Source organism: Macaca mulatta, chromosome 20 (assembly GCF_049350105.2).
Source record: "Macaca mulatta isolate MMU2019108-1 chromosome 20, T2T-MMU8v2.0, whole genome shotgun sequence".
Lineage (NCBI taxonomy): Eukaryota > Metazoa > Chordata > Mammalia > Primates > Cercopithecidae > Macaca > Macaca mulatta.
The window spans coordinates 4196280-4208314 of NC_133425.1; the positions used below are offsets into that span (position 1 = coordinate 4196280).

Sequence of the window (12035 nt, forward strand, 5' to 3'; positions counted from 1 at the left end):
TTTGCTTCAGCTTCCCAAGTTGATGGGACTGCAGGTGCATGTCACCACATCCAGCTAATTTTCGTATTTTTAGTAGAGATGGGATTTCTCCATTTTGTCCAGGCTGGTCTCGAACTCCTGAACTCAAGTGATCCGCCCACCTCGGCCTCCCAAAGTGCTGGAGTTACAGGCGTGAGCCACTGAGCCTGGTCAGTTTCCAGAGGATTCTTATCAGACCAGCGACACAATCTGATTTAAAGTTTAATGACTCTCTAATCACTTATCTGATAGTTCAGTGTTTAATTACTTGAGAAAACACTGGTTGCTGGTGAGGATGACAGAGGGTGCGAGTGAGGAGTTAGACATCAATAGGGTGTTCAAGGGTATCCCAGAACTTTGGGAGGCCAAGGCAGGTGGATGACCTGAGGTCGGGAGTTTGAGACCAGCCTGGACAACATGGCAAAACCCTGACTCTACTAAAAATACAAAAACTAGCCAGATGTGTTGGCAGGTGCCTGTGATTCCAGCTACTTGGGAGGCTGAGGCAGGAGACTCACTTGAACCCGGGAGGCGGAGGTTGCAGTGAGCCGAGATGGCACCATTGCACTTCAGCCCGGGTGGCAGAGCACAAAAATATATAAATAAGTAAATAAATAAATAAAATTTACATGTTCGGGCCGGGTGTGGTGGCTCACGCCTGTAATCCCAGCGCTTTGGGAAGCTGAGGCGGGCGGATCACTAGAGCCCAGGAGTTCAAGATCAGCCTGGGCAACATAGCGAAACCCCATTTAAAATTTAAAAAATAGGGGCCGGGTGCAGTGGCTCAAGCCTGTAATCCCAGTACTTTGGGAGGATGAGGTGGGTCGATCACAAGATCAGGAGTTTGAGACCAGGCTGCTCAACATAGTGAAACCCTATCTCTACTAAAACTACATAAAATTAGCTGGGTGTGGTGGTGGACGCCTGTAATCCCAACTACTTTGGAGGCTGAGGCAGGAGAATCGCTTGAACCCAAGAGGTAGAGGTTGCAGTGAGCCCAGATGACACCACTACACTCCAGCCCGGGCCATAGTGCAAGACTCCATCTCAAAAATACGTAAATAAATAAAATAAAATAAAATAAAAAAATAAGGCCGGGTGCGGTGGCTCACACCTGTAATCCCAGCACTCTGGGAGGCTGAGGTGGGTGGATAAACTGAGGTCAGGAATTCGAGACCAGCCTGGCCAATATGGTGAAACCCCGTCTCTACTAAAAATACAAAACAGTAGCTGGGTGTGGTGGTAGATGCCTGTAATTCCAGCTACTTGGGAGGCTGAGGCAGGAGAATCTCTTGAACCCAAGAGATAGAGGTTGCAGTGAGCAGAGATCGTGCCATTGCACTCCAGACTGGCCAACAAGAGTGAAACTCCATCTCAAAAATAAATAAATAAATAAATAAATAAATAAATAAATAAATAAATAAGCTGGCCAGGTGCGGTGGCTCACACCTGTAATCCCAGCACTTTGGGAGGCCAAGGCAGGTGGATCACAAGGTCAGGAGTTCAAGACCAGCCTGGTCAAGATGGTGAAACCCTGTCTCTACTAAAAATACAAAAATTAGCTGGGTGTGGTGGCACATGCCTGTAATCCCAGCTACTCGGGAGTCTGAGGCAGAGAAGTGTTTGAACCTGGGAGGCGGAGGTTGCAAGGTTGCAGTGAGCCAAGATCATGCCACTGCATTCCAGCCTGGGCGATAGAGCGATTCTACATCTCAAAAAAAAAACAACACACACACACACACACACACACAGACACACACAAAACACACAAAAAAACAGCTGAATGTGGCAGCACGCCCCTGTGGTCCCGGCTACTTGGGAGGCTGAGGTGGAAGAATCTCTTGAGGTCAGGGGACTGAGGCTGCAGTGAGCCATGATCGCACCACTGCATTCCAGCCTGGGCGACAGAGCAAGACCCCATCTCAAAACAATAATAATAATAATAATAATAAAAGAAATAAAAGGTGACAGGGGCAGGGGTGGAATTTGGACACAGCTGCAAACAGGAAGAACGGCATGTGAAGATGAAGGCAGTTAGAGTGAGGCTTCCACAACCAAGGAAGGCAACACAGAAGAAAAGAATGGGATGGGCAAGGGAGGAGGGACTGGGCCAGGTGCCGTACACAGCAAGCTCCCAGTCTTGGTAACTTAACCCACAGATGTTTGTTTTTCAGTCATTCAGAGATTTGTGCCAAGACTTCTGTTTAGCAGGCACCTTCCACCAGGTCACTCAGGGATCCAGCTCCTTCCATCCTCCCCTACGTATCCCCTCCGCTCAGGTGGTGAATGGTGAAGAGAGAAGCTGAGGCTATGGCAGGCCAGACCTGGCAGGGACTTTCCAGGGATCTTGTAAGTGTTCTAGCTGGGTGTGGTGACTCACACCTGTCATCCTAGCACTTTGGGAGGCCAAGGTGGTAGATCACTTGAGCTCAGAAGTTCCAGACCATCCTGGGTAACATAGGTAGAGTATGTCTCTATTTATTTATTTGTTTGTTTATTTGTATTTTTTCGAGATGGAGTTTCGCTCTCATCACCCAGGTTGGAATGCAGTGGCGCCATTTCGGCTCACTGCAACCTCTGCCTGCTGAGTTCAAAATATTCTCCTGCCTCAGCCTCCCGAGTAGCTGGGATTACAGGTGCCCACCACCATATACAGCTGTTTGTATTTTTAGTAGACACCGGATTTCACCATGTTGGCCAGGCTGGTCTCAAACTCCTGACCTCATGATCTGCCTACCTCGGCCTCCCAAAGTGCTGGGATTACAGGCATGAGCCACTGCACCTGGCCAAGAACCTTCCTCCCTCCCTCCCTCCCTTCCTTCTTTCTTTCCTTCCTTTCATCTTTGAGACGGAGTTGCCCAGGCTGGAGTGCAATGGCACAACCTTGGCTTACCACAACCTCTGCCTCCTGGGTTCAAGCAATTCTCATGCCTCAGCCTCTTGAGTAGCTGGGATTACAGGTGCGCGCCACCAGGCCCGGCTAATTTTGTATTTTTAGTAGAGATAGGGTTTCTCCACGTTGGTCAGGCTGGTCTCAAACTCCCGACCTTAGGTGATCTGCCTGCCTCAGCCTCCCAAAGTGCTGGGATTACAAGCGTGAGCCACCATGCCTGGCCCAAGAACCACATTTCTAACAAGCTCCCCAGTAATAATGGCGCTGGTCCAGGGACCAAACTTTGAGTACTGAGAGGTGTCATTCCTGCTGTTGCCCTTCTAGCCACACCTCATGTAGGGGAAGTGGGGAAATGAGTCCAGTGTTTGTGCAGGAGCTGGAGGAACCGGGATCAGTAAACAAAGGTAGGGGGTGCGGCTAGGAAGCAGGCAGGAGGAACACAGCTGTCCCAGGAAGGGGGACAGGGCAAAGTATCATTGCTGCTGAGGATGGGTGAGGTCACAACTAGGACTTGCGGCCCCTCAGCAGGGGCCTCTTTCTGAACTCCTGGGAAGGCCCCGAAAGATCCCCCGGGGCTGCTTTCAGGGGCTCAGAGGGGCCCATGAACCCCTACCCCACCCATTCCTCATCCAGCTGTCTCACCCTGGAGAGGTGCCCCACTGACCTTCTGAAGACAGAGTGTGGAGGTGAGGCCCAGCCTGGTTCATCTCTCCCAGGGCCTCCCCAGCCTCCAGGGGGACCCCCTGCCCACAGATTTCTGGGGCCTCCTTTTGCCTTGGTGGCCCTGATGTGCCTCTGCCATGAGGAGTGGGCCCCAGATGGAACACTGTCCTCACCAGAGAGGTGAGAAAAAGGAAGGAAGGGCCAGGCACAGTGGCTCACGCCTGTAATCCCAGCACTATGGGAGTCTGAAGGGGGCAGATCACCTGAGGTCAGGAGTTCCAGACCAACCTGGCCAACAGGGCAAAACCCAGTCTCGAGATTGCAATGAGCCAAGATGGCGCCATTGCACTCCAGCCTGGGCAACAAGCAAGAGACTCTGTCTAAAAAAAAACAACACAAGGCCGGGCGCGGTGGCTCAAGCCTGTAATCCCAGCACTTTGGGAGGCCGAGACGGGCGGATCACGAGGTCAGGAGATCGAGACCATCCTGGCTAATATGGTGAAACCCCGTCTCTACTAAAAATACAAAAAACTAGCCGGGCGAGGTGGTGGGCGCCTGTAGTCCCAGCTACTCGGGAGGCTGAGGCAGGAGAATGGCGTAAACCCGCGAGGCGGAGCTTGCAGTGAGCTGAGATCCGGCCACTGCACTCCAGCCTGGGCGACAAAGCGAGACTCCGTCTCAAAAAAAAAAAAAAAAAAAAAAAAAAAAAAAAAAAAAAAAAAAAACACAAAACAAAAAAAACCTGTCTGTACTAAAAATACAAAAATTAGCCAGGCATAGTGGCGCCCACCTGTAATCCCAGCACTTTCGTAGGCCGAGGGGGGCAGATCACCTGAGGTCAGGAGTTCAAGACCAGCCTGGCCAACATGACAAAAGCCCATCTCTACTAAAAATACCAAAATTAGTCAGGTGTGGTGGCGCCCGCCTGCAATCCCAGCTATTCGGGAGGCTGACGCAGGAGAATCGCTTGAACCCAGGAAGCAGAGGTTGCAGTGAGCTAAGATCGTGCCACTGCACTCCAGCCTGGGCAACAGAACAAGACTCCGTCTCAAAAAAAAAAAAAAAAGAAAAAAAGAAAAAAAGAAAAGAAAAAGAAAAAAAAAAAAGCAAGAAGACCAAGGGCAGCTGAGCAGCCCCAGGTGGAACCCAGGTATCCTGATTGCACCGGGTGTGGCCCAGACCCAGAGCTTCGGGCAGGAAAGGTCTGGGCTCAAACACGCCCACCCTGCATTGCCTTAAGAAGGGCAGGGCTGGGCTGGGAGCGGTGGCTCACGCCTGTAATCCCAGCACTTTGGGAGGCCGAGGCGGGCGGATCACGACGTCAAGAGATCGAGACCATCCTGGCTAACACGGTGAAACCCCGTCTCTACTAAAAATACAAAAAAAACTAGCCGGGCGAGGTGGCGGGCGCCTGTAGTCCCAGCTACTCGGGAGGCTGAGGCAGGAGAATAGCGTGTACCCGGGAGGCGGAGCTTGCATTGAGTCGAGATCGCGCCACTGCACTCCAGCCTTGGCGACAGAGCGAGACTCCATCTCAAAAAAAAAAAAAAAAAAAAAAAAGGGCAGGACTGAGCCTGCTCCTCCCTTCCTGGGAGGCTGCTTACTGGGGCAAAGTGGCCTGGTCCCTCCTCTTGCTCAGGTCCCCCAACTTCTCAATTTCTCCCACCTTGGGCAGGGCAAAACCTGTGTTCCATGTTCCATAGGAGAGAAAGGCCAGGCTGGCCTCTGGGTTGCTTCTGCACCTACCTCTTTGGCTCCTTTCTCTCTGCCGCCCCCATGTGGCCAATGTACACCAGCGAACCTGCTTCCCTCAGAGATGACAAGCCAAGCCTGTCAGGTCCTAGGGACCCCACGCTGACCCCTGCCCTGGTCTGGCCTCAGTCTCCCTGTCTGTGAAATAGGCTGCTGGAGATTCTGCTTCAAAGGTGTCAGCTGGCGGCAAGGATATTCGAGGGGTGAGGAGCAGGCATGAGAGTATCTCTGTGTACCCAGAGATCCCTGAAAAATCAGAGACCCTGGAAGCCAGATGGAGGTGTCAGTCAGCGTCCAGAACCTGGATCAGACTAAGCGGAGTTTGAAGCCCAGTTACCACCTCTGCGCCCCATCTGCAGAATGGGGAGATGAAGTTGTCCCCCCTCGCAGGGTGTCAGGAGGGCAGACATGCTGCTGCTTGCAGAGCCCTGAGTGCCAAATGCTTGGGAAGTGGTGGGGGGGTGGGCTTCTTAGTTCTGGAAGTTTCCATGAGTGACCTGAGACTGGAGTTTGCCGCAGGGATCTCCACCCCACTCCATCTCAGTGTCCCAGCCTCAGCACTGAGCACCCCCTTCCTCTCACCCACTGCCCCCTCTGGAGGAGACAGGCCTGGGCCAACTGAACCGGGTGTCACAGTGCCAGGGACAAAGGGACAGATTTTTTAGACAGTGCTCTCTCGAGGGAAGGGGCCGATTCCTCCACCAGCGTCCCAACCCGGCCCCCTTTCCCCACATAGAGTCCTTAATTGTCCCTGTCCTCACCTTGCCCCATCATCAGAGGGTGAAGCTCCCCACGCACCACCATCGACCAGGCCTGCCCCTAGGACACCCTCTGTGGACTGGAGCCTGGGAGGACTTCACTCAGCCCCCTCCAAGAGAGACCGGGCAGACAGGTGGTCTCCGCTGCTCCCTCCTCAGAAAGCGCAGTTGGGTTCCAGGAAGTCAATGGGTGATGGAGGACCCCAGCTCAGGGCTCAGTGAGCCGGACCAGCCTGGCCGCTGAGAGAGCTCCCGGAGGAGGCGACCCGACCGGGACCGTGGCTTAGAGTCTCAGCAAGCCAAGCTCCTTCAAATGCCCCCACCTTGGCTCCACACCCCTCCTCCAGACCGCACTCGTGTGAGGCGCTAGCTGGAAGATCCCTGCGGGTGCCAGCACCGCAGTGGGTGCCCGGGCCTGGCAGAACCTCCCTGAATCCCATCTTGCTTCTCCATCGGCAGCGGGGCAGAGAGGGTGTGGGGGCTGCAGGGCGGGGACAGGTTGGCCTGGGCTCAACAGCTTAGCGAGGGCCTGGTGCGGGCTGGGCAGGCTGGACTGAGGGGCAAAGGGGTCTGGGCGGGGCGGGGCCGCTCTGGGCGCCTGGCCCCCACCAGTTCCTCCCCCGGCCCCCGCCTCTGCCCTCCCACGCACCTGCGCTGGCCTCCCCCCAAGCCCTGGGGGCAGCGGGCGGGTGGCGCTGGGAGATCAGAGGACTCAGAGGAGTCGGGCCCAGGGGGAGGGGGCGGGAATTTCCCCCCACGCCTGCCTGGGCCTGCTCCCCTCCCCCTTCTCCGCCAGGTGGGGGGCGCCGCTGGGGGAATTCCACTGCAGTGCGAAGGCTCGGGAGAGTCTGGGCTAGGGGTCCCAGGGAAGGGCGCGGGGGGAGGAGGGGACAGACTGGGACCTGGGGCACAGCTGCCTTTCTCCCCAGACACCAGCTGCCCCTGCCTATCCCGGACTGAGCGTCCACGACTCCCGCCTGTCTCGTGGGCGCAGGGGCAGGGAGTGGCGCTTCCTCCTTCAGGCCAGCGGCATCTGGACCAGGGGCGGGAGGGGCGTGCGGATCCGAAGAAAGTGTGCGCGTGAGCACCTGGCAATGAACGGGTGAGAGTGCGAACGCGTGCGTGCACTGGAAGGAGGGCGCTTGTAACTCTGACATTCCGGGGTATCCTGGGGCGCCTGCGGCCACGGGAGGGGGTTCTGTATCTCCCATTTTAAGGGCCTTCCGTCCGCTTGCCCCACCTGTCCCCCTCCACACTCTCCCACTTGAACCGGCACCGACCTGAGGGAGAGGGGGCGGGGAGGCGCGGGACGCCTGGGGTCTGGGGAGCGGGCGTGGGAGGCGTCTGGACCTGCTGCCTCCGCTCCAGTCCTGGGCGGGGCTTCCCGGCCTCCCACGGGGGGAGGGAGAGACCCAAGGGGAGGGACCCAAGGAGGGATGCGAGGGGGGCAGGAGTCAGCGTGTTGGAGACCTGGGCGAGGGAGACGCCGAGAGCGAGGCGCAGTGAGAGGGGGCGGGTGTAGAGGCCGAGGCACCGCCCAGAGCTCCCTGAGACCGAGACTGAGAACGCCCCCGGCCAGATCCCCCCCGGAGAGACCCGCGTAGGGACAGGGGCAGAGAGACGCCTCCAGGGGCAGAGGCCCTGGGAGGCAAAGACCCCAGGAGAGATTTACCCACCCCAGACCGAGAGCGCGGCTCAGAGTCGGACGAGGGCAGACTGTCAGAGGACAACGCCCCCCAGGTCTCCTGGGAGAACCCGGAGCGACCCCGGGGGCAGCCCGGGCCGTGTCCGGGCGAGGGTGACCTATCCTTGGTTGGGGGCGATGGGGACACAGGACCTGCAGGGCTTCCTCTTTCTCCTCTTCCTCCCGCTGCTGCAGCCGCGTGGGGCCTCGGCTGGGAGCCTGCACAGTCCAGGTAAGTATGGGCACGGCTGACTGGCCGTGTTCACCACGCTCTCCTCGGCCTCCGCCCCCAGGGCCAGACCCCCAAGGCTGGGGAAGGGCACAGAGCAGGTGGCCGGAGCAGCTGAGCAGCCCGAGGGTTCCCGCAGGGGCTGGTGCGGGGAAGCTGGCTGGGGACGCAGGCGGGAGGTGGCGTAGGGGCGCGAGGATGCCCGGCGTGGGTCTGGACCTCCCCAGGCCCCGCCTTTGCCCTGCAGGCCTGTCCGAGTGTTTCCAGGTGAATGGGGCTGACTACCGCGGCCACCAGAACCGCACTGGCCCGCGCGGGGCGGGCCGCCCGTGCCTTTTCTGGGACCAGACGCAGCAACACAGTTACAGCAGCGCCAGCGACCCCCAGGGCCGCTGGGGGCTGGGCGCGCACAACTTCTGCCGGTGAGGGGCGGGGCCTGCGCTGGGGGCGAGGCTGGGCTCGCCATTGCGGGATGGCCCGAGGCGGGGTCTCTGTGCGGGCGGGGTGGAGGTCTGGGGTGGACCGGCAACCCAGCTGCCCAAAGAACCTGGGGGCAGGGCCAGAACGAGGGGCGGGGCAGGGCCAGAACGAGGGGCGGGGCGAGGCGGGGGGCGCGGAACCCTGGCGAAAAAGGGGTCCTCCTCAGGTGCACAATTTCTGCAGAGCCTCATTTCAGGGCCAGGAGAGAAACGGACCGGGGCACTCAAAGGACCCGTATGGGCGGGACCTGGTCGGGGGGCGGTCCCTGGAGTGAGGGGACCGGCTCTTGTCACACAACTTATTTTGGGGTTCAGAGCCACAGCTGCAGTCTGAGGCAGGATGGACCGAGCGGGAGGAGAGCCGCAAAGCTCTTCAGCTTTTAAGTGGGGTTGGAGGCCAGGCGCGGTGGCCAAGCCTGTAATCTCAGCACTTTGGGAGGCCAAGGCGGGCGGATCATCTGAGGTCAGGAGTTTGAGACCTGCCTGGCTACCATGGTGAAACCCCATTTCTACTAAAAATACAAACAATTAGCCGGACACGGCGGGCGCCTGTAATCCCAGCTACTCAGGAGGCTGAGGCAGGAGAATCGCTTGAACCCGGGAGGTGGAGCTTGCAGTGAGCAGAGATCACGCCACTGGACTCCAGCCTGGGTGACAGAGCAAGACTTGGTCTCAAGAAAAAAAAAAAAAAAAAGGTGGGGTTTGAGGGATGGAAGTGGCTGAGGCCCACGCTGGGTGGGGGTGAAGACTACAGATGGCCTCAAAGTCCTCATATATGGAGTCAAGTCTAGCAACAGCTGAAGCCTAAAAACAGCTCTCAAGGCCCCTTTAATGACTTCCCGCTGTCCACTCGGAAGTCTACGGTCCAGTTCCTTCATCAGGCAGAGCTCTGCGTGGACAAAACTGGAATTTGTGGGTGGACAGCAGGGAGCACAGCCACTTACAGGCACAGAGCCTTGAAGGCCACTTTGAGTATAGGCCACAGGGCCAGACCTGGGTTTGCTATTCTTGGGGTGGTGGGACCCCCACCACCTCCCTCCCATCCGCAGTAACCCAGACGGTGACGTGCAGCCGTGGTGCTATGTGGCTGAGACAGAGGAGGGCATCTACTGGCGCTATTGCGACATCCCCACCTGTCACAGTGAGTGGCGCAGCTGGACAGAGGTGGGAAGGAGGGTTGTTTTTGGAGTCATGGAAGTCTGACTCTCCCCCCTCAGTGCCAGGCTACCTGGGATGCTTTGTGGACTCAGGGGCACCCCCAGCCCTCAGCGGCCCCAGCGGCACCTCCACGAAGCTCACGGTCCAGGTGTGCCTTCGCTTCTGCCGCATGAAGGGGTACCAGGTACTGCTCACGGGCCCAGACCAGTGACCCCTGACCTGGACCTAAAGACCCCACTCAATTCCTATCACTCAGTTGCCAAACCCAGACACCGTTTTCTGAACCTCCAGCCCGATTCCCACCCCGACCCCAGGCCCCACCACTTCACCCCTACCCCAGCCCCTGCCTTGGGGTCACCCAGACTGTGCTCCCAGCTGGCGGGCGTGGAGGCCGGTTACGCCTGCTTCTGTGGCTCTGAAAGCGACCTGGCCCGGGGACGCCTGGCCCCCGCCACCGACTGTGATCAGATCTGTTTCGGCCACCCCGGACAGCTGTGTGGCGGAGATGGGCGGCTGGGCGTCTATGAAGGTGAGGAGTGGGCGGGGACCAGCGGGGCCTGGCAGGGCAGGGGAGCCGCCGTGTCTTGGACCTCAGGGTCCTGACTGCCGGCTCCGCCCTCAGTGTCCGTAGGCTCCTGCCAGGGGAACTGGACGGCGCCTCAGGGCGTCATATACTCCCCGGACTTCCCAGACGAGTACGGGCCGGACCGGAACTGCAGCTGGGCCCTGGGCCCGCCGGGCGCCGCGCTGGAGCTCACCTTCCGCCTCTTCGAGCTGGCCGACCCCCGCGACCGGCTGGAGCTGCGCGACGCGGCTTCGGGCAGCCTGCTCCGCGCCTTCGATGGCGCCCGCCCACCGCCTCCCGGGCCGCTGCGCCTGGGCACTGCCGCGCTGCTGCTCACTTTCCGAAGCGACGCGCGGGGCCACGCGCAAGGCTTCGCGCTCACCTACCGCGGTGAGCCCCGGCCCGGTGCGCCCTGCCGGCTGTTCCCACCCCGTTCTCCCCACTCCGCCTCACGCCCCTCTCCGCAGGGCTGCAGGACGCCGCCGAGGACCCAGCGGCCCCCGAGGGCTCGGCCCAGACCCCCGCGGCGCCCCTCGACGGGGCCAACGTGAGCTGCAGCCCCAGGCCTGGGGCTCCGCAGGCTGCGATGGGGGGTGAGGCGGGCGCGCGGGACGGGAGGGAGTCAGGGAGCCGCCCTCTCAAGCCCATCCTCACCGCAGCCGTGTGCCCGCAGCCCGGGTCTTCTCGACGGTGACGGCTGTCTCGGTGCTGCTGCTGCTGCTCCTGGGGCTGCTGCGTCCGCTGCGCCGACGGTGCGGGGCGCTGGGGCAGGGCCTGAGGGCGGACCTGTGGTGGGGAGCTGGGGCCCCAGAAGGGAACGGAGCTAGGAAGGAACTCCTGGGTTCTTAAGGGAGCGAGGCTTTGGGTCCACACACAGGATCGCGCGGGGGGTCGCAGGTAGAGCAGGACGCTGCAGCGGGATTGGTCGGGCTCGGCTGATGTCTGCTCCCTCTCTAGGAGCTGTCTGCTGGCTCCGGGAAAAGGGTCCCCGGCGCTGGGGCCTTCCAGGGGCCCCAGGAGAAGCTGGGCTGTGTGGTACCGACAGCCCCGAGGGGTGCCCCTGCCCTGCTCCCCCGGGGACCCCCAGGTTGAGGGTTCTGCTGCGGGCTACCGGCCTCTGAGTGCCTCCAGCCAGAGCTCCCTGCGCTCGCTCATCTCCGCTCTCTGACTCTGGACCCCCAGGGTCCGCTGGACTCGCCACCAGCGAGATACTGAGATGCTGTGCTGCGCCACGCCCTACCCCGGCCTTGCGCCTGTTTAGGGGCAGCTCGGCCTCTGGTCATCTTGGGGAGACCAGAAGTCGGACAGGAAACATCTGGTGCTATTATCTGGGACTTGCCCTTACCGTGGGGGTCCAGATGGTCCAGACTAAAGGGCAAGAGAAATCCAGTCCCCTCTCCATGGACCTTTATGTGGGGGTGGTCTCTGGTTTTAGAGGTCTTTGAACCCCTCTGGGGGTGATCTTAGACTGCTGTCCTCAGTGAGAGGTCACAGGTCAATAAAAACGGTCAAAAAGACCCCCACAGACTTTGAATAAAGGATCTACTTTGGTCCGGGCCTCGAAAGTTCTTCCGCGGTGGGAGGAGCATGTTAATGACCATATAGGCGCCGAGGGTTGCATGTGTCCATGCAAATGAAGGGCGTTGCACGCAGACTTTGGTGGAGCTGCCTAGAATGCAGAGAAGGACCCGGAACGCAGACAGATGGGTGGGTGGGTGGAGTCCTGTAGAAGGCGGGGGCTCAAGAGGAGGAGGATCGTGGGCAGCGTTATGCTGAAGAAGGGGTGCCTTCCTGGTCCCTGCTCAGGGTGGACGGGGCGGAGGCCAACTTTGCTTC

At 59.4% G+C, this 12035-nt stretch overlaps 1 protein-coding gene across 4 annotated transcripts; it reads left to right on the plus strand.

Annotated features, from left to right (window-relative positions):
* Positions 1 to 7623: 7623 nt before the first annotated feature.
* On the plus strand, positions 7624 to 11751 carry KREMEN2 (kringle containing transmembrane protein 2). Of its 4 annotated transcripts, none has more exons than XM_015125462.3 (9): positions 7624 to 8000; positions 8245 to 8419; positions 9526 to 9617; positions 9694 to 9818; positions 10010 to 10163; positions 10257 to 10589; positions 10667 to 10792; positions 10873 to 10951; positions 11157 to 11751. In XM_015125462.3, the coding sequence occupies exons 1-9, from the start codon at positions 7907 to 7909 to the stop codon at positions 11365 to 11367; spliced, it is 1389 nt and encodes a 462-aa protein (XP_014980948.1). In that variant the 5' UTR covers positions 7624 to 7906; the 3' UTR covers positions 11368 to 11751. The 4 variants fall into 4 exon arrangements, with proteins under 4 accessions (XP_014980948.1, XP_077841347.1, XP_014980949.1 ...); XM_077985221.1 differs by having other exon boundaries at positions 7662 to 8000; positions 10127 to 10163; XM_015125463.3 differs by lacking the exon at positions 10873 to 10951 and having other exon boundaries at positions 7662 to 8000.
* The last annotated feature ends 284 nt before the right edge of the window (positions 11752 to 12035 follow it).

Excerpts from the sequence above, each read along its gene's own strand:
- KREMEN2 (XM_015125462.3), top strand. The coding sequence starts at position 7,907 with ATGGGGACACAGGACCTGCAGGGCTTCCTCTTTCTCCTCTTCCTCCCG. Across the intron at positions 10,590-10,666 it reads CTTCGCGCTCACCTACCGCG|GGCTGCAGGACGCCGCCGAG; the intron begins GTGAGCCCCGGC and ends CCCTCTCCGCAG. Across the intron at positions 10,952-11,156 it reads CTGCGTCCGCTGCGCCGACG|GAGCTGTCTGCTGGCTCCGG; the intron begins GTGCGGGGCGCT and ends CTCCCTCTCTAG.